This window comes from Pristiophorus japonicus, chromosome 9, assembly GCF_044704955.1.
Source record: "Pristiophorus japonicus isolate sPriJap1 chromosome 9, sPriJap1.hap1, whole genome shotgun sequence".
In the NCBI taxonomy this organism is placed as follows: domain Eukaryota; kingdom Metazoa; phylum Chordata; class Chondrichthyes; family Pristiophoridae; genus Pristiophorus; species Pristiophorus japonicus.
In genome coordinates this window covers 153,899,490-153,918,238 of record NC_091985.1, presented here as the reverse complement: position 1 = coordinate 153,918,238, position 18,749 = coordinate 153,899,490, and the positions used below count along the sequence as shown (strand labels likewise).

The 18,749-nt window shown below is 45.8% G+C and overlaps 1 protein-coding gene across 1 annotated transcript in view; it reads left to right on the top strand.

The window, feature by feature from the left end:
• Nucleotides 1–18,749, top strand: part of LOC139273939 (centromere protein J-like) — a 216,393-nt gene that overhangs the window by 189,750 nt on the left and 7,894 nt on the right. Inside the window, exons 15-16 of the mRNA XM_070891010.1 lie at nt 4,331–4,415; nt 11,791–11,911. Coding sequence (XP_070747111.1) covers nt 4,331–4,415; nt 11,791–11,911 — 206 coding nt within the window. The remainder of the gene's footprint in view (nt 1–4,330; nt 4,416–11,790; nt 11,912–18,749) is intronic.

Sequence of the window (18,749 nt, the reverse complement as noted above, 5' to 3'; positions counted from 1 at the left end):
CAGCAACAAAGACAAGGGCAGGGCTGGCTGATTGGGGACAAAGGTTATGGCCTCACCACCTGGCTCATGACACGCTCTGGAACCCCACTACAGAAGCTGAGCAGCACTACAATGACAGCCATGTAACCACCCGCAACATCATCAAACAGAAATTGGCATACTCAAGCAGCGTTTCCGATGCCTGGACCGCTCTGGAGGCAGCCTTCAATACTCCCCACAACAGATCTCCCAATTCATTGTCGGGTGCTGCATACTACACAACTTAGCCATCATGAGGGACCAGGCATTGCCAGTGGGGATTGCAGGACCACCTCAGGAGGAGGAGGAGGAGGACGAGGAAGACGAGCCTGGCGAGGAACCCATTGCGGATCCACCACAACCACAGGGGAGGCAGCGTGGAGATGTGGCTGCAGCAAGAGCCTTACGTCGCCAGCTCATCATTGACCGTTTGCTTGAATGGGGAAGGCGGTGTTGCAGCTTTGACTCGCGACTCTGTGCCACCATGATGGCTCATCTACACTGAATTCTGCAATGAGACACAAGACACCAATGACAAAGGTGCATGAAAAGTTTTAATAAACATCAATAACGAACAAGGCCCCGCCTCCTCCAACAACCCAAAATGATACAATGATAAAAACCAAAACTAAATAAACGCGGCTGCTTCCTGCAGTAAGTCAATGCAAACTACCCCATTTCTTAAGATACTATTTACAATGTCAACATTTCCACATGAGCTGAAACTTGTGCCAGGCCTTTATGGCTCTTAGCCACACATCCCCCCCTCCTTTCCCACGCCTGCTGCTCCTCCTCAATGAGGCCTTAGTGCCTACAGCAAGGCTGCTAGAGGGCTGCTGTGTTGGGAAGGCAGACAATGCAGACGGCGTCTGAGGACGGTCTGGACCAGCTCTTGGCCTGGAAGGCCCTGCTCCGGACTGCTGTGCCTCATCATCAGTGGAAGCAGTAACTGGTGGCTGGGGTGTCAACCGTGTATGGTGCAGGGTTGGCGAGTCAATGGTGGGAACTGGAATACTGTCATCCTAAGGAAGGAGAGCACCTTCCATTTCCTGGGAACCACTGACTCTCCGACGGGGCTGGGCCTCAGCATCCGCAGCACGATGTATCGCCACAACTTGCTGGTCTGCTTCGGCACCATCCCTTTCCCTTTGGACAGTGGAGAACGCAGAAAGGATGACAGCAGTCATTGTCTGCATCACATCACCAAGCTAAAACGTAACTTGTGCCTGCGATTTGTGTGATGCTGCAATGTGCTCAAGGGCACGCGCCACACAATTAGGGACACCACTGTCGCTGTTCGAGGCCACCAGCTTCTGTGTACGGGCGATGATGGCATGGCTGGAGTCCTGAGTCGCATTGACAATCCGTGACGCTGCCTCCACAGCGAAAGTTTGTCGATGCTCTCTGGGATCCGTCCCAATGCAGCCATGAGCTCACGGTGCATGTCTGTGTTTTCCCTGGACAATTCCACCAAGTCCAGTTCCATGTCTGCCTGTCGTTGAGCAGACCGACTTTGCCGACTCACCCACCGAAGAGCTGGCCTGCGAGATTGCCCTCTCGCACTGCAATGCTGTAGGCAACTGGGGCCAGGAACCTCCGAAGACTCAAACTCCTCAAAGATCTCATTTTCGCCAGATGACGAGTGTGGAGATGGTGTAACTGATGGGCTCTGCGGCTCAGTGATGTTGGTTGTCTCAGCTGCCTCATCATCACCGCCATGGCCAGATGTCGATGTGTCCCAGGAAGGCTGACGCGATTGTGGCTGATCTTCTGCAAACACAAAAACACATACATGTGGTTAGCAGCAGGGGAGGGGGCAGGGTGACATGAGGAAGGTGGCATTGCATATGTTCATTTGAAGGGCCGCCGCCACTTCATTATACGTCTCAATGCAGTCTCTTCAGGTGCCCTATCCATTCATATACCCTCACTATCCGAAGGGGGCTCAGCATCGCCCCCGGCAACTGCCTGAGCTACTACTCCAATTAGGGCCGACAACCATTCCTCAGCATCATTCAGCTCCAGTATTTGAGGTGGCCCGGCACCTGTGCGCAGCTGCTCCCTCCTGTTATGGCAGTGCTTCGACTGCAAAGAGAAAAATCGGAAGGGTTCAGAATGGGTTACTCTCCTGTTGTGGCACATATGGCTACCATAGTACAATAGGTGAGACTGTGTGAATGTTCAAGTGGCTTCTGTTCAATTGTTCAATCTATTTCAATGTTGCATGAGCTTCGTGAGCGATTGTTACGAGGTTAGAGGGAAATAACATAGGGGCTGCAGGTGATCTACCTGAGAGCCATAGCAGCAGTGGGAGTGTATTGCGAGTGTTGTGTACGTATATACCCTGTACACCCAATGTACAGTTACATAAGACCAGTGAATGTATCTTTACACTGTATACAATATGCCTGTACCACCAGAGGGTGCAACCAGGTGGAGACCTAGAGATCACCTGCACACCGCAGGTAACCAGGTATAAAAGGGAGCCCACCTTACTGTAACCTCATTCAGGAGTTGCAATAAATGGACTAAGGTCACAACAGTTCAAGTGCAATACCTTGCCTCGTGGAGTCACTACTAGAGTCCCTGCAAACACTACAGTGAGGAAGGATGTAAATTAGTGAGATCGTGTGCATCGATCATTAGAAGGCAATGAGTGCAGAAGTAAGCGTTCATCTATCTTATGCATTGTGAAACCCACCCCACAGACAGCAAGACTTTTGAGAGGGACTATATGTATGAAAGACTTCACATAGTGTGTGAGATTCATGTTAGAAGGAAAGGAGGCATACATAAATGAGAATGGTACTTTCCCTGACGACTCTGGTAAGGTCATTGAACTTTTTCCGACACTGTGTCCCAGTTCTGGCACAGTGTCGGCAGCAGAGACCTCCTGCGCTATGTTCCTCCATAGCCTCTTAAATACAGGTGGCAGTGGTCTGGCTCCCCCAGCAAATTGGAGTGAGGAAAACCTCCTCTCCACTGCATTGACTCAGGCCTCACTCGCCTCATTGCTGAAGCGCCTGGCATGCTGCCTTCTCTCCTGCTCCTCCATCTTTGTACAAGTGGCTGAAGTGGGGCAGTTTATCTGTGCATGTGCGCAGGAAACTGCCGTGCCCTGCATTAGTGTTTGCGACCGGAGGAGAAAAAAAACACTGCGCATGTGCAAAATGGCCGTCTCCTTTAAAGACACAAGTTTCAGCTTGGGCGCACAAAGTCCATTGTGCAACGCCTGATTTAAGGTCAACACTCCTCCAACTTTTTCGTCGAAACTTGCAGTCAAATGCGCAAACTATTTTCAGGCGCTAACTTTAACACCCCAAATCCAAAAAGCCCAAAATCCTGCCCTAATTGTGTACCGTTTTTTTCTCCTTACCTAAGAAAAGATAAACTTGCCATAGAGAGAGTGCAATGAATGTTCACCAGACTGATTCTTGGGATAGGGGATTGTTCTATGAGGAAAGATTGAGTAGACTAGGCCTATATTCTCTCGAGTTTAAAAGAATGAGGTGTGATCTCATTGAAACATAAAAATTCTTACAGGGCTTGACAGGATAGATGTGAAGATTTGAGTTATTTTTCTCTGATTTTTGATAGCTGTATTCCCAACTACCTGGTTTATAAATTGAGAATTTCGTGCACATCATGTGTAAGTTGCTCTTGAACAGGTGTCCTTTATTCAGTACAGCATGATGTGATCTTCAAGTACAGTAGAGATCACTTAGAAAAGAAAGAAAGACTTGCACTTATATAGCACCTTCCACGATCACCAGACATCTCAAAGCGCTTTACAACCACTGAAGAACATTTGGAGTGTAGTGACTGTTGTCATGTAGGAAACGCGGCAGCCAATTTGTACATAAGCAAGCTCCCACAAACAGCAATGTGATAATGACCAGATAATCTGTTTTTTTGATTGAGGGATAAATATTGGCCAGGACACCAGGAATAACTCCCCTGCTCTTCTACGTTCCCCTGAGAGAGCAGACGGGGCCTCGGTTTAACGTCTCATCCGAAAGACGGCACCTCCGACGGTGCAGCACTCCCTCAGCACTGCACTGGAGTGTCAGCCTAGTGTTCAGTGCTTAAGTCCCTGGAGTGGGACTTGAATCCACAATCCTCTCACTCAGAGGCAAGTGTGCTACCCACTGAACCACAGCTGACACTTAGGCAAGGTAGCAGTGCTTACTACTCATGGATTGGTACCCCAGAAAAAGTAAAGGTCTTCGCAGGAGAAGGGAAGAAAATTGGAAAGAAATAGGTTTAAAGAAATGATTGTCTAAAACAAGTAACATATTCTAAACTCTTGCAGATTTACTACTATGCTGATGCAAAGACGACTCACACTACTTACCCAAACGGAATGGAGATGTTACAGTTCCCCAATAACCAGATAGGTGGGTGTTTTTAATGAAGCTACAGTGAATGATGCTGCATTTATGCTCCAACAGAGAAGCATGGGGTGATTTAATCTCCCCGAAAAAGATGCAGATGGGACGTAACGAAACATGAAGTTTGGAAGATGCTGGTTGTTCTACCATTTTTGTGAGGTCTCATGCCTGCATCTTGGGTTTGCATTCCTTTCGTTTTCGTGTGTCACTACGGTCACACTTTACTTTGAGCTCACAGTGTTCAGTCTGACTCTTTCTCTATACATAACATGGGGGAATCAGACGATGAGGGATGAGAGGGACGCCTGGGGTTGGGGCGATTGGAGGGGGGGGGGGGCAGTCTCCAAACGCGGGGGTGGGTTATGTTAGGAGTGTAGGGGGGTTTTGCTCTGCCCAATTACGGGGGTCTTTGGTGGCTGTTGGTGTTTTGGGCCTCTCTGTCCCTTCTAGGGGACGGTCCAGCAGCTTATGGCTTGCTGACCACTAAACTGGCGGTTTCAAAGTGCCCTAGCACCCCTATCTGGTTCGAACCTCAGAATGTTGGTGGATTTTGAGCTTCCACAAGGGAAAACAAAACACTCAGAGACAAGTGGTCCTTGGAACGAAAAAAAAACAGGTAAGTCCAATTTATCAACCACGGTAAGTTTCCAACAAGGTCAAACTTCATCAAAACACATATCTGACACACACTTATAAACTATGAAAATCTATGGGAAGAAACGGACACAACGAAAACTTTACACAATTTTATCTTTACAAGACATTTCCAACACCATCCCCACCCCCCTTTTTACCTGACTGACCTAGGCTGACAGTTGGGAAAAGAAACCCCAGGATAATACTTACAATCCCTTTTGACAGTTATTTTTTTAGCCTTAGGATGGTTGATTTACGGGGTAGCTGGAATGAATGTTGCCTCTCCCAGTTACTTCGGTCTCCGGTTCTTCAGCTGGTTGGCCTCGGAGCGTTGTTCGGTGTGCGGCTCGGCTTCTTGAGATGATGTTGGGCCTCTCGGTAGTTGGGTTGTATATTCTGCACACAAGTCAAGTCCAGGGCCCGTTCGATGGTAGGTTTCCCAGCCGGTAACAGTTCGTCTCCGTTCTCTCTTGGTTTTTGTCTGTCTGTGACTGCTACTGCTCCTCGACTCCTTCTCCTACTGCTCCAGCTGCTTCTCCCCGCTCGGTGGTTCCGTAGGTCCAATATTTGTATCCAATTTAGTTCTGGCCTTTTCGCGCCCAAACTCAGTTGGTGGTCCATTGTGTATGTTTGGGCGGGGAGATATTTAATCAGAAGATATCACAGGTATAGGTAGTTGTGAGGACAGGGATATTGTTTCAGTGCACATTGGTGCCTCAAAGTCTGCTGGTCCATTGTAACAGTCCTGGGAGTCAATCGGTTTGGGCCTCCCCTTTGATGGGCCATCACCGCAGTGATCTCAGGACTATTGTCCACTGTCCATATTAATCAGGTAGATGATGGTCCACATTCATAATTTGATTAGGGGTGAGTCATATTTTCGAACTGGGCCGGGTAGTCCCCATTGGTTGAGGATTTCCCCACTTCAGGCCCGACTCGACCCCTGATTGGCCTGCCAGAATGCACTTTTCCCCCATTGGCCAGTGCCTCTGTCTCGCTTGTGAGCCAGACTCCACAATGTCTGTATCCGCCCACTCGTTTCCCAGCTTGCCTGGTCTGAGGATTTTACTTGGCCAAAAATGTTCATTTAAAATGTATAGGACGATCCCATATTAGTTTTCTTGTCCTTAGGGTGTTCCAAAAGAAAATGCGGCCGTGGATTTTCGAACCTTACAGTAAGGACCCTTAATTCAGGAGGTGAATGTAAAACTTACCTCCTGGATCCAGCAGTCCTAACCTTGCTTTTGCTGGCCGGTTTCACAAGGCCTGCAAAACCTGACCAGCTAAAGTTAAATTCAAAATGGAGGTTAAAGCAGAGGCTTCCAGCCTCATTATAATATTTAAATGGATGACCCACCTCCTTGGAGCAGGCTGGCTGCCCTCCCCCCATCCCGCCTCCGTTAAAACTGGAAGAGTGCGGTTTGGAGGCATGTTCAGGTCGGAATTTTTAACTTCCCACGGGCCCCCAACTCACCTGTTTTTTAAGCTTAAAACTCCCCCCTATGATTCTATGATTCCATGTTTCAAATCATTTGGGTGTAACCAGCACTCATATTGGAAAATCTAGACTTGAGTGTCAACAAGCTGTTCAACTGTGGTACTTAGAAAGCACTTGCATATGTCTTCAGAATGTTCCAAAGCACTGTCAGCCAATACATTTGTTTTTAAGTGTTGTCACTTTTCTTCTGTAGACATATGTGGCAGTCAATTTGCTCAGGGATAGCAAAGGAAATAAATGTTTTGGTGGTGATGTTTGATGGATAAATATTGATTCAGAGAATTCCTGTAATCTGCTTTGAATAATGCCATGGGGTCATTTACATCTTCCTGAACAGACCGACAGGGCCACAATTTAACATTTAACCCTTAAAGGCAACACCTCTGACAGCATAGAACTCCCTCAGTACCACATTGAAACATCAACCTAGAGTATATGCTCCTGCAGTGGAATGTGAACCCATGGCCTACTGATTCAGAGAAAAGACAACTATCACCTCAACTAAGCTGACACTCTGGGCTAGACTTTCCACTTCACATCGGCCATATATTGCCCATTTTGAGCAAAAAATGGAAACTCAGGCCTCAACATCGCCGGAAAATTAAGCCCCCAAGTTTCGGCTCACTTCGCCGAGCTGATCGCTGAGCTGATCGCCCACACATCGCCGATTTGAAGTTCCGGCACATCGCCAGGCTGATCGCTCGCCGAGAACATCACTGGATAATAGTTGCTTTTCCCGGGCTTTCCTGACTGAACTGGACGCCATTTGGATTTTGGAGGAAGGGAGGAGGCAGCTAAAAAAATCGAGCTAGATATTTGTGAGTTATTTAAAGGTCTTTTAAAGATAGATCCACTCAGATTTAGATTTATATTTGATTGTACTAATAGTAGCTTGGTAGATTAGGCATTTTTTACTGAAAAATGCATTTATAGCAAGTGAAAATAATAATTGATAGTGATGGGGCCTATGCTTTCTGTGTCATTACTCGTAACTGCTCACACGCTGGTTTCTAAAAGGATCAATTGAAGATGTGGCAGAGTAATGCGGAGACAGAGACAGAGGAGGTGAGCGTGCAGCCGACGAAGGTACAAAGAAACGCAATCTTAACTCAACTTGTCTGAAAACGCGTGTCTTAGGAGGCTGCACTTCCGTAAGGAGGTCATCAATGAGATTTGCCATCTCATCAAGGGGGTTCTGCAGCCTTCCAGCACCATCAGAACCGCACTTGCCGTTGAGGTGAAGGTTACTGCGGCACTATCCTTCTATGCATTGGGATCCTTTCAGGCTTTAGCTGGCAATATCTGCCATATCTCTCAGCACGTCACACAGCTACATTTGGCAGGTGGCTGAAGCCCTTTACGCTCACAGGATGGACTTTATAAGCTTCCCTATGACTAGGGAGGCACAGACCAGGAGAGCTTTGGGTTTCTTGAGAATAGCAAACTTCCCCAAGGTGCAGGGAGCAATAGACTGCATGCACATTGCCCTGAAAGCGGAGGTGTTTCATAACAAAGGGATTCCATGCCTTGAATGTGCGGCTTGTTGTCGACCACAACCAAATAATTATAACAGTAAATGCTACATTTCCTGGCAGCATCCATGATGCGCACATCCTACATGAGAGTGCTACCCCTGACCTGTTTGTCAATCAGCCAGAAGGTCACAGTTGGATGCTGGAGGATAAGGGATGTGGCCTTACCAGCTGGCTGATGACCCCACTGCATAATTCCGTCACTGAAACAGAGAAACGTTACAACGAAAGCCACATAGCGACACGAAACATCGTCGAAAAGACAATTGGAGTCCTAAAGCAGCGCTTCAGATGCCTGGACCACTCTGGTGGCAGCCTACAGTACCACCCTGACCAGGTCGCTGAGTTTATTGTGGTGTGTTGCATGCTGCATAACCTAGCTCTAAGGAGAGGACAACTAATGCCAGATGGGGCTGCAGGTCTACCTCCAGAAGGAGGGGAGACAGAAGAGCCAGCCGGCGAGGAGGAAAAGGCAGAAGAGGAGGCTGGTGAGGACCTCGGGGGGGCCAATCAGCCTGGCGATCTAGCCATGGTCGCACCTCCTCCCCCCCACCCCACTCCACAAGACCAGTACCCAGTGGCAGTTACGCGGCTGCGCCAGCAGCTCACTTATGAACGCTTTGCATGAACTTACATTGTGGATAGTCATATTTACATTTACAGTTAAACAAAAGTTGCATTTACGTTGAGTTACGTATTTGCCTTGCCTGCGCTGGCCTGGCAATTGCATTAATACTTAACTTAAGTATACTCATGTATACTTAGTATAAGAGAATGCACACCAAATGCAGAACAATTGTTAAAATGTTATGCTTAACGTAACTAAGAGAATACACAACAATTGTTAAATTCAGTAAACATTTTTATTTAAAACAACGAATTAAATTTTTTTTTTTATCAACACCCTCCCACCCACCCACCGCCTCCCCACCCCCCCTCGCCCCCTGCGCCCCCAAACAACTATGAACGAACATCATGAACTATAAAAAATTTAACATTAACATTGCAAAAAAAAACCTCCCTACCTACGGCCACGTTTCCCTTCAGGTCCTTTACCACCCCGTGTTTTAACACCGCCCACCCGTTTTGGTCCCCGCAGACCGAGACAAAGCTGGCGTGCAGCGGGCGACAGCATGACTTCCTGCCGTGGTGGAGGTGTTGGAATGGAAGACGAAACTGGCTGTTGTCTTCCGAGTCAAGAGGAAGTGTATCCTCCATACTCGCTTGAGTGCTTGGGGTTGTACTTAGACCCAACACGACACATTGGGATGCAACGCTGTGTCTAGCCAGCAGCGCATGCCGAAGGGCATTGGTTGCGGCTGTCTGTTCTCGAATCCCCTCTAGGGTCTGTCGTGCTAACTCCATTTGCATAGCAGACATGTTGGAAAAGTTAGAGGAGAACTGATTGAACCCCTGGAGAAGCTCGCGACCTATCGCGACCGTCTCCGTGCACAGGGAGATCAAGCACTCCGTCTGCCCGAGGTAGGCGATTGGTGACCTCGCTGACCCGGCCTCCGTGGGGTCAGTGTGCACAGTATGATGCGCCTTGGCGTTGCCGGCTGCACACCGCTTGGTCCTGGTGCCTCTTCGATCTCCATTGAGATGGCCGCAGGTTCACCGCATCCCCCCCCTCCACAGCTGTCTGCAGCTGCTGGTGGTGCTCCTCCTCCTCCTCCTCCTCTTCCTCCACGAGCTCAGTGGTGCTCAGAATGTTCTCAAGCTCGTCCTCCTCCTCCTTCTCCTCCTCCTCCTCCTGCTCTTCAGCAGGTGCTGGTTGCACCTCGACCAGCCTCTCAGGATGCTCTTAAAAACACATATGACCTTATTACAGAGCTTATTGGAACATAACGGTGCACATTAACGAGAGGTGTTACATATCAATACATTTCACTATCCCAGAAAGCTCTAGCGACTGCATCCCCTGCTTCTTATGCACAAAGGCTGCATGCATGACATGACATGACATGACATCATACGTATATTGTATATTGCATTATAATTACAGGACGTTACATTACTCACGAGATGCATAGCTGGGCTCTGCCAGACCACGGGTGGTGGCCGAACGGGTTTCATGGCCCACGAGCACAATTGCACGCTCCTAAAGGTCCGTCAGCGGCAGAGCTCTCCCCCCACCCCAGTGCGCCTCTGCTCAGCCCTATTGAGTGATATCTTCTTCTGCAAACGAGAAAAGAGGATAGCATAAGCTAATTGATTAGGCAGTACCATGGAGCCACAACAGTTTAAAACGGTAAAGCTCCCTCCACACTCCCAGGGCAGCTGCAGCATGGGGTTACATTCCCTCCACACTGTCCCATACACAGTCCCAGGTTCAGAGGCCTGTCCGGATCTTAACATGTAGTTAATGTAAAACATTTATGAATAAACAAATTAAATTTAATACAGGGGATTCATTATTATAACTAAACTTTGCATCAGTATAATATAAAATGCAGCTTACTCTTGCTGCAGCTACCAACTGTTCCAGCGTTTCCGGCACTGGTCCGACCCCCTCGCCTCACGGGATGTGGAGGACACCACCGCAGCGATCTCCGCCCAAATGTTTCTATAAACTCGGGGCGGGGGTTTCCCGTGCACACCCCGAGTCAGTTCGCCCCAACGGGAATGGTCCTTGTTGACTAGGACCCCATTGGTCTCATCACTAAAGGGCTTTGCTCTCTTCCTCTCCCCCCCAGCTTCTTGATGCGTTTGCAACATCTTATATAACTTTTATAATCTTTTATAAAGATTTTCTGTTGATCTCTGCTCTCTTCGTCTCTGCCTTCCACCTCTCTCTCTCTCTCTCTCTCTGCCCCTCCCTGTGCCTTCTGCGCATGTGTGGATGACCCCTGACCTCCAGAAACGCAGGAAAATCAGGCACGTTAAAAAAAAAAATCTCATGCGCAGTAGGCCGTTGCTAGGGAAGCTTTGGCCTTCTACATCGCTGGCCATTCAATGGGCGAACGTCACATCGTCGACCTTTCGCATCGCCCATTTCATATTGCTGGCCTATCGCCGAGTGGAAAATCAGAATCCAAAAAATGGGCTATGTCCCAGCGATCAGCAAGGCTGAGACATCGTACATCGCTGGTCCATCGCCCATTTTTTGAAAACAGTGGCACATTCTAGCTGGGGGATTGACATCAAATGTAGTGAAGCTGAAAATTGGCAGGTTGTATTGTACCTGTTGGTCCACACCAGCGCTGACCTCACTGGAGCTTGTGGAATCATTGGGAGGACACCTCATTACCATGGGACATGTGAGCAGAAACACCAATTTAGGTGCATATCTCAGCCATTTTCCAGTGGGGGAAAAAACTAGTCGCGCTTCTGTGGAATCGTGGGACCTGCATGTCTACTGCCATCTATTAATGTTCTCTTTATAAGAATTAAACTATTAATCTAAGCATCATAAAAATCAAAGAAATCAAAATTAAACTTATATTACAGCAATTGACTATTTGCTCAGATCAGAGAAGGAAAGAGAAATTAATCACTTTACTAGAATTAAAAAAGCAGAATGATAAAGTGCCAGGAGCTGGTATTTCCCCTGTTTGCCAATGTTAGGCATTAAAAGGACACGTTTGCTATTGAATATCTCCCTTTTCCTCTCGAGGTATGGATAGTTTCTGTTAGTTCTTGCATATTTCACTGTGTTTCAAACAACAGTTTTGTAATGATCTTGGTAAACAAATTAATATTTCTTGTCTTTTAGAAAAGCATTACCCTGATGGTAAGAAGGAAATAGTATTTCCAGACCAGACAGTGAAACATCTTTTTCCTGATGGTCATGAACAGAGCATATTTCCAGATGGAACAATTGTGAATCTGCAGAAGTAAGTATATTTCCCTCCTACGCCCCCGCAGATTTGTGTATTTCTCCCCTATCCGCTCTGTGTTATTGTATGTTCATACCTGCCTGATGTATGTACCTTCCATTCTAGTTTACTCCTGTCCCCCAGCTATCTGTTTTGAATGGCTCTCGATAGCTTTTCATTGTTAACTCATTATTTATGCTTTGCTAAGTACATTCGTGTCCTGAAAATATTCATATTTTTTTACGAAAATAGCATCATTACTTTCATACCAAATTAACAGCTAAATGATTTCCAAAAGCACTGTTGGTAGACAAATGCAATATTAATGCACTAGAAAAAGTTACTCGCCCAGTTATCCAGACTAGAGCAAATGAACTATACAACCTAGGTTCTCTCCTGTGGGACTCTGCACTCCTGTCATTTCCATAAGAACATAAGAAATAGGTGCAGGAGTAGGCCGTTCGGCCCCTTGAGCCTGCTCCACCATTCAATGAGATCATGGCTGATCTTCGATCTCAACTCCACTTTCCTGCCTGATCTCGATATCCCTTAATTTCCCTTGGGTCCAAAAATCTATCTATCTCAGCCTTGAATATATTCAATGATGCAGCACCAAACAATATCAAAAAATCTATCGATCTCTGTCTTGAATATACTCAACAACTGACCATTCACAGCCCTCTAGGGTAGAGAATTCCAAAGATTCACCAACCTATGAGTGAAGAAATTCCTTCTCATCTCAGTCCTAAATGGCCGACGCCGTCTTCTGAGACTGTGACCCCTGGTTCTAGATTCCCCATCCAGAGGAAATATCCTCCATGCATCTACCCTGTCAAGACAGTAAGAATTTTATATGTTTCAATGACATCATCTCTCATTCTTCTAAACTCCAGAGAGTATAGGCCTAATCTATTCAATCGCTCTTCATGTGACAAACATCTCATCCCAGGAATCAATCTAGTGAACCTTTGTTGCACCGCTTCTAAGACAAGTATGTCCTTCCTCAGATAAGGAGACCAAAACTGCACAGTACTCCAGGTGTGGTCTCACCAAAGCCCTGTACAATTGTAGTAAGACTTCCTTACTCTTGTACTCCAACTCCCTTGCAGTGAAGGCCAACATTCCATTTGCCTTCCTAATTGTTTGCTGTACTGCATTCTGACTTTCTGTCTTTCCTGTACGAGGACACTTAAATCTCTCTGGGCACCAACATTTAACAGTTTCTCACCATTTAAAAAATATTCTATTTTTCTATTCTTCCTACCAAATTGAATAACCTCATGGTTCCCCACATTATACTCCATCTACCACTTTATTGCCCACTCACTTAACCTGTCTATATCCCTTTGCAGGCTCTTTGTGCCCTCCTTACAGCTTACGTGTATCATCAGCAAACTTGGGTACATTTCACTCGGTCCCTTCATCTAAGTCATTAATATAGATTGTAAATAGCTGAGGCGTAAGCCCCAATCCTTGTGGCACCCCACTAATTACATTCTGCCAACTCAAAAATGACCAATTTATCCCTACTCGCTGTTTTCATCCTTTGCTGGTTTCTAAAACTCTACCAATCCTCAGGCTTACTACTATTCTTCGGAACATTCAAGATCCTACTCCTCACTCAAATTCCCCAAGGCCTTACCACATATTACCTCAGTTGCCTCCTCTAGCCATAGCCTTAATAATGGATTCCAGCATTTTCCTGATGACTGATGTCAGGCTGACTGGCATATAGTTCCCTGTTTTCTCTCTCCCTGCTCTTGAACAGCGGGCTTACATTTGCTACCAATCCGCTGGAATCGACTAACTAGGGCTGTAGAGAGGTCTTTAAACTAAATAGTGGACGGAAATTTTAAAAGTCAAAGAGCAAAGAGAAAGTTCTAGAGCAGGGTACCATTGGGGGAAATGATAACCAGAGTGTGACAGGAAGGAACAGAATGTATAAAAATAAGAGTGTATCAGAAAGTGGGGTCAAAGCAGGGAAAAATGGTAAAAAGACAAAATTAAAAGCTCTTTATCTGAATGCATGTAGCATTCGTAAAAGAATAAATGAGTTGATGGCACGAATAGATATAAATGGGTATGATCTGATAGCCATTACAGAGACGTGGTTGCAAGGTGACCAGTGCTGGAAACTGAATATTCAGAGGTATTTGACAATTCGGAAGGATAGACATGGCAGGGGGATGGGAACCTATGCAGGGAGACAGTGGGAAGTAGAATGGGGACAGAAGCAAAAGATAGAAAGAAGAAAAGTAAAAGTGGAGGGCAGAGAAACCTAAGGCAAAAAGCAAAAAGGACCACATTACAGCAAAATTCTAAAGGGGCAACGAGTGTTCGAAAGACAAGCCTGAAGGCTCTGTGCCTCAATGCGAGGAGTATTTGGAATAAGGTGGACAAATTAACTGCGCAGTTGGCAGTTAACGGCTATGATGTAATTGGCATCACGGAGACATGGCTCCAGGGCGACCAAGGCTGGGAACTTAACATCCAGGGGTATTCAACATTTAGGAAGGATAGACAGAAAGGAAAAGGAGGCGGGTGGCATTGTTGGTTAAAGAGGAAATTAATACAATAGTAAGAAAGGACATTAGCTTGGATGATGTGGAATCAGTATGAGTGGAGCGACGGAATACCAAAAGGCAGAAAACGCTAGTGGGAGTTGTGTACAGACCACCAAACAGTAGTAGTGAGGTTGGGGACAGCATCAAACAAGAAATTAGGGATGCATGCAATAAAGTTACAGCAGTTATCATGGGTGACTTTAGTCTACATATTGGTTGGGCTAACCAAACTGGTAGCAATGCGGTGGAGGAGGATTTCCTGGAGTGTATTCGGGATGGTTTTATAGACCAATATGTCGAGGAACCAACCAGGGAGCTGGCCATCATAGACTGGGTGATGTGTAATGAGAAAGGACTAATTAACAATCTTGTTGTGCGAGGCCCCTGGGGGAAGAGTGACCATAATATGGTAGAATTCTTTATTAAGATGGAGAGTGACACAGTTAATTCAGAGACTAGGGTCCTGAACTTAAGGAAAGGTAACTTCGATGGTTTGAGGCGTGAATTGGCTAGAATAGACTGGCAAATGATACTTAAAGGGTTGACGGTGGATAGGCAATGGCAAACATTTAAAGATCACATGGATGAACTTCAACAATTGTATATCCCTGTCTGGAGTAAAAATAAAACGGGGAAGGTGGCTCAACCGTGGCTAACAAGGGAAATTAAGGATAGTGTTAAATCTAAGGAAGAGGCATATAAATTGGCCAGAAAAAGCGGCAAACCTGAGGACTGGGAGAAATTTAGAATTCAGCAGAGGAGAACAAAGGGTTTAATTAAGAGGGGGAAAATAGAGTACGAGAAGAAGCTTGCCGGGAACATAAAAACTGACTGCAAAAGCTTCTATAGATATGTGAAGAGAAAAAGATTAGTGAAGACAAATGTAGGTCCCTTGCAGTCGGATTCAGATGAATTTATAATGGGGAGCAAAGAAATGGCAGACGAATTGAACAAATACTTTGGTTCTGCCTTCACGAAGGAAGACACAAATAATCTTCCGGAAGTACTAGGGGACCGAGGGTCCAGTGAGAAGGAGGAACTGAAGGATATCCTTATTAGGCGGGAAATTGTGTTAGGGAAATTGATGGGATTGAAGTCCGATAAATCCCCCGGGCCTGATAGTCTGCATCCCAGAGTACTTAAGGAAGTGGCCCTAGAAATAGTGGATGCATTGGTGATCATTTTCCAACAGTCTGGATCAGTTCCTAGGGACTGGAGGATAGCTAATATAACACCACTTTTTAAAAAGGGAGGAAGAAAGAAAGCGGGTAATTATAGACCAGTTAGCCTGACATCAGTACTGGGGAAAATGTTGGGATCTATTATTAAGGATCGGTCCAAGTCAGCATGGATTTATGAAGGGGAAATTATGCTTGACAAATCTTCTGGAATTTTTTGAGGATGTAACTAGTAGAGTGGACAAGGGAGAACCAGTGGATGTGGTGTATTTGGACTTTCAAAAGGCTTTTGACAAGGTCCCACACAAGTGATTAGTGTGCAAAATCAAAGCACATGGTATTGGGGGTAATATACTGACGTGGATAGAGAACTGGTTGGCAGGCAGGAAGCAGAGAGTCGGGATAAAAGGGTCCTTTTCACAATGGCAGGCAGTGACTAGTGGAGTGCCACGGGGCTCAGTGCTGGGACCCCAGCTCTTTACAATATACATCAATGATTTGGATGAAGGAATTGAGTGTAATATCTCCAAGTTTGCAGATGACACTAAACTGGGTGGTGGTGTGAGCTGTGAGGGGGACACTAAGAGGCTGCAGGATGACTTGGACAGGTTAGGTGAGTGGGAAAATGCATGGCAGATGCAGTATAATGTGGATAAATGTGAGGTTATCCACTTTGGGGGCAAAAACGCAAAGACAGAATTTTATCTGAATGGGAGCAGATTAGGAAAAGGGGAGGTGCAACGAGACCTGGGTGTCATGGTTCATCAGTCATTGAAAGTTGGCATACGGGTACAGCAGGCGGTGAAGAAGGCAAATGGTATGTTGGTCTTCATAGCTCGCGGATTTGATTATAGGAGCAGGGAGGTCTTACTGCAGTTGTCCGGGCCTTGGTGAGGCCTCACCTCGAATATTGTGTTCAGTTTTGGTCTCCTAATCTGAGGAAGGATGTTCTTGCTATTGAGGGAGTTCAGCGAAGGTTCACCAGACTGATTCCCGGGATGGCTGGACTGACATATGAGGAGAGACTGGATCAACTGGGCCTTTATACATTGGAGTTTAGAAGGATGAGAGGGGATCTCATAGAAACATATAAGATTCTGACGGGATGGGACAGGTTAGATGCGGGTAGAATGGTCCCGATGTTGGGGAAGTCCAGAACCAGGGGACATAGTCTTAGGATAAGGGGTAGGTGATTTAGGACTGAGATGAGGAGAAACGTCTTCACTCAAAGAGTTGTTAACCTATGTAATTCCCTGCCGCAGAGAGTTGTTGATGCCAGTTCATTGGATATATTCAAAAGGGAGTTAGATATGGCCCTTACGGCTAAGGGGATCAAGGGGTATGGAGAGAAAACAGGAAAGGGGTACTGAGGGAATGATCAGCCATGATCTTATTGAATGGTGGTGCAGGCTCGAAGGGCCGAATGGCCTACTCCTGCATCTATTTTCTATGTTTCTATGTTTTTAGACAGAAAGGAAAAGGAGGTGGGGTAGCTCTGTTAATAAAGGATGAGATCAGTGCAGTAGTGAGAAATGATATTGGCTCAGAAGATCAAGATGTTGAATCAGTTTGGGTGGAGATAATAAATAATAAGGGGAAGAAGTCACTGGTGGGCATTGTCCATAGGCCCACAAACAATAGCTACACTTTTGGATGGAGTATAAATCAAGAAATAATGGAGGCTTGTAAAAAAGCTATGGCAATAATCATGGGCGATTTTAATCTTCATATTGATTGGACAAATCAAATTGGCCAAGGTAGTCTTGAGGAAGAGCTCATAGAGTATATGCGGATGCTCTCCTTGAACAATACATTGCAGAACCAACCAGGGAGCAGGCTATCTTAGATCTGGTACTGTGTAATGAGACAGGATTAATAAATGATCTCATCGTAAAGGATGCTCTAGGAAAGAGTGATCATAGCATGGTTGAATTTCAAATTCAGTTGGAGGGTGAGAATGTCGGATCTCAATCCAGTGTCCTGACCTTAAATAAAGGCGATTACAAAGATATGAAAGCAGAGTTGGCTAAAATGGACTGGGAAAATAGATTAAAGTGTAAGATGGTTGATAAGCAGTGGCAGTCATTTAAGGAGATATTTCATAACTCTCAACAAAAATATATTCCAGTGAGAAGGAAAGAACCATCCATGGCTAACTAAGGAAGTAAAGGATGATATCAAATTGAAAACAAGGGCATACAAAGTGGCCAAGATTAGTGAGAGGCCAGAGGATTGGGAACATTTTAAAAACCAGCAAAGGATAACAAAAAAAATAATAGAGAGGGAAGATTATCAGAGTAAACTAGCAAGAAATATAAAAACAGATAGCATGGATACAGGATTGACTAACTAACAGAAAACATAGTCAGGATAAATGGGTCATTTTCCAATTGGCAAATGGTAACTAGTGGGGTGCCGCAGGGATTGATGCTGGGGCCTCACCTATTTACAATCTATATTAATGACTTGGATGAAGGGACCGAGTGTAATGTAGCCAAGTTTGCTGATGCTACAAAAATGAGTGGGAAAGCTAGTTGTAAGGAGGACACAAAAAATTTGCAATGGGATATAGATAGGCTAAGTGAATGGACAAACATTTGGCAGATGGATATAATGTGGGAAAGTGTGAGTTTATCCACTTTGGCAGGAAAAATAGAAAAGCAAATTATTATTTAAATGGAGAGAAATTACAAAATTCTGTTGATTCAAGAGATGAAGGAGTTGACTTATGAAGAAAGGTTGAGTAAGTTGGGCCTATACTCATTGGAGTTTAAGAACATAAGAACATAAGAATTAGGAACAGGAGTAGGCCATCTAGCCCCTCGAGCCTGCTCCGCCATTCAATAAGATCATGGCTGATCTGGTCGTGGACTCAGCTCCACTTACCCGCCCTCTCCCCGTAACCCTTAATTCCCTTATTGCTTAAAAATCTATCTATCTTTGACTTGAAAACATTCAATGAGCCAGCCTCAACTGCTTCCTTGGGCAGAGAATTCCACAGATTCACAACCCTCTGGGAGAAGAAATTCTTTCTCAACTCGGTTTTAAATTGGCTCCTCCGTATTTTGAGGCTGTGCCCCCGAGTTCTAGTCTCCCCCACCAATGGAAACAACC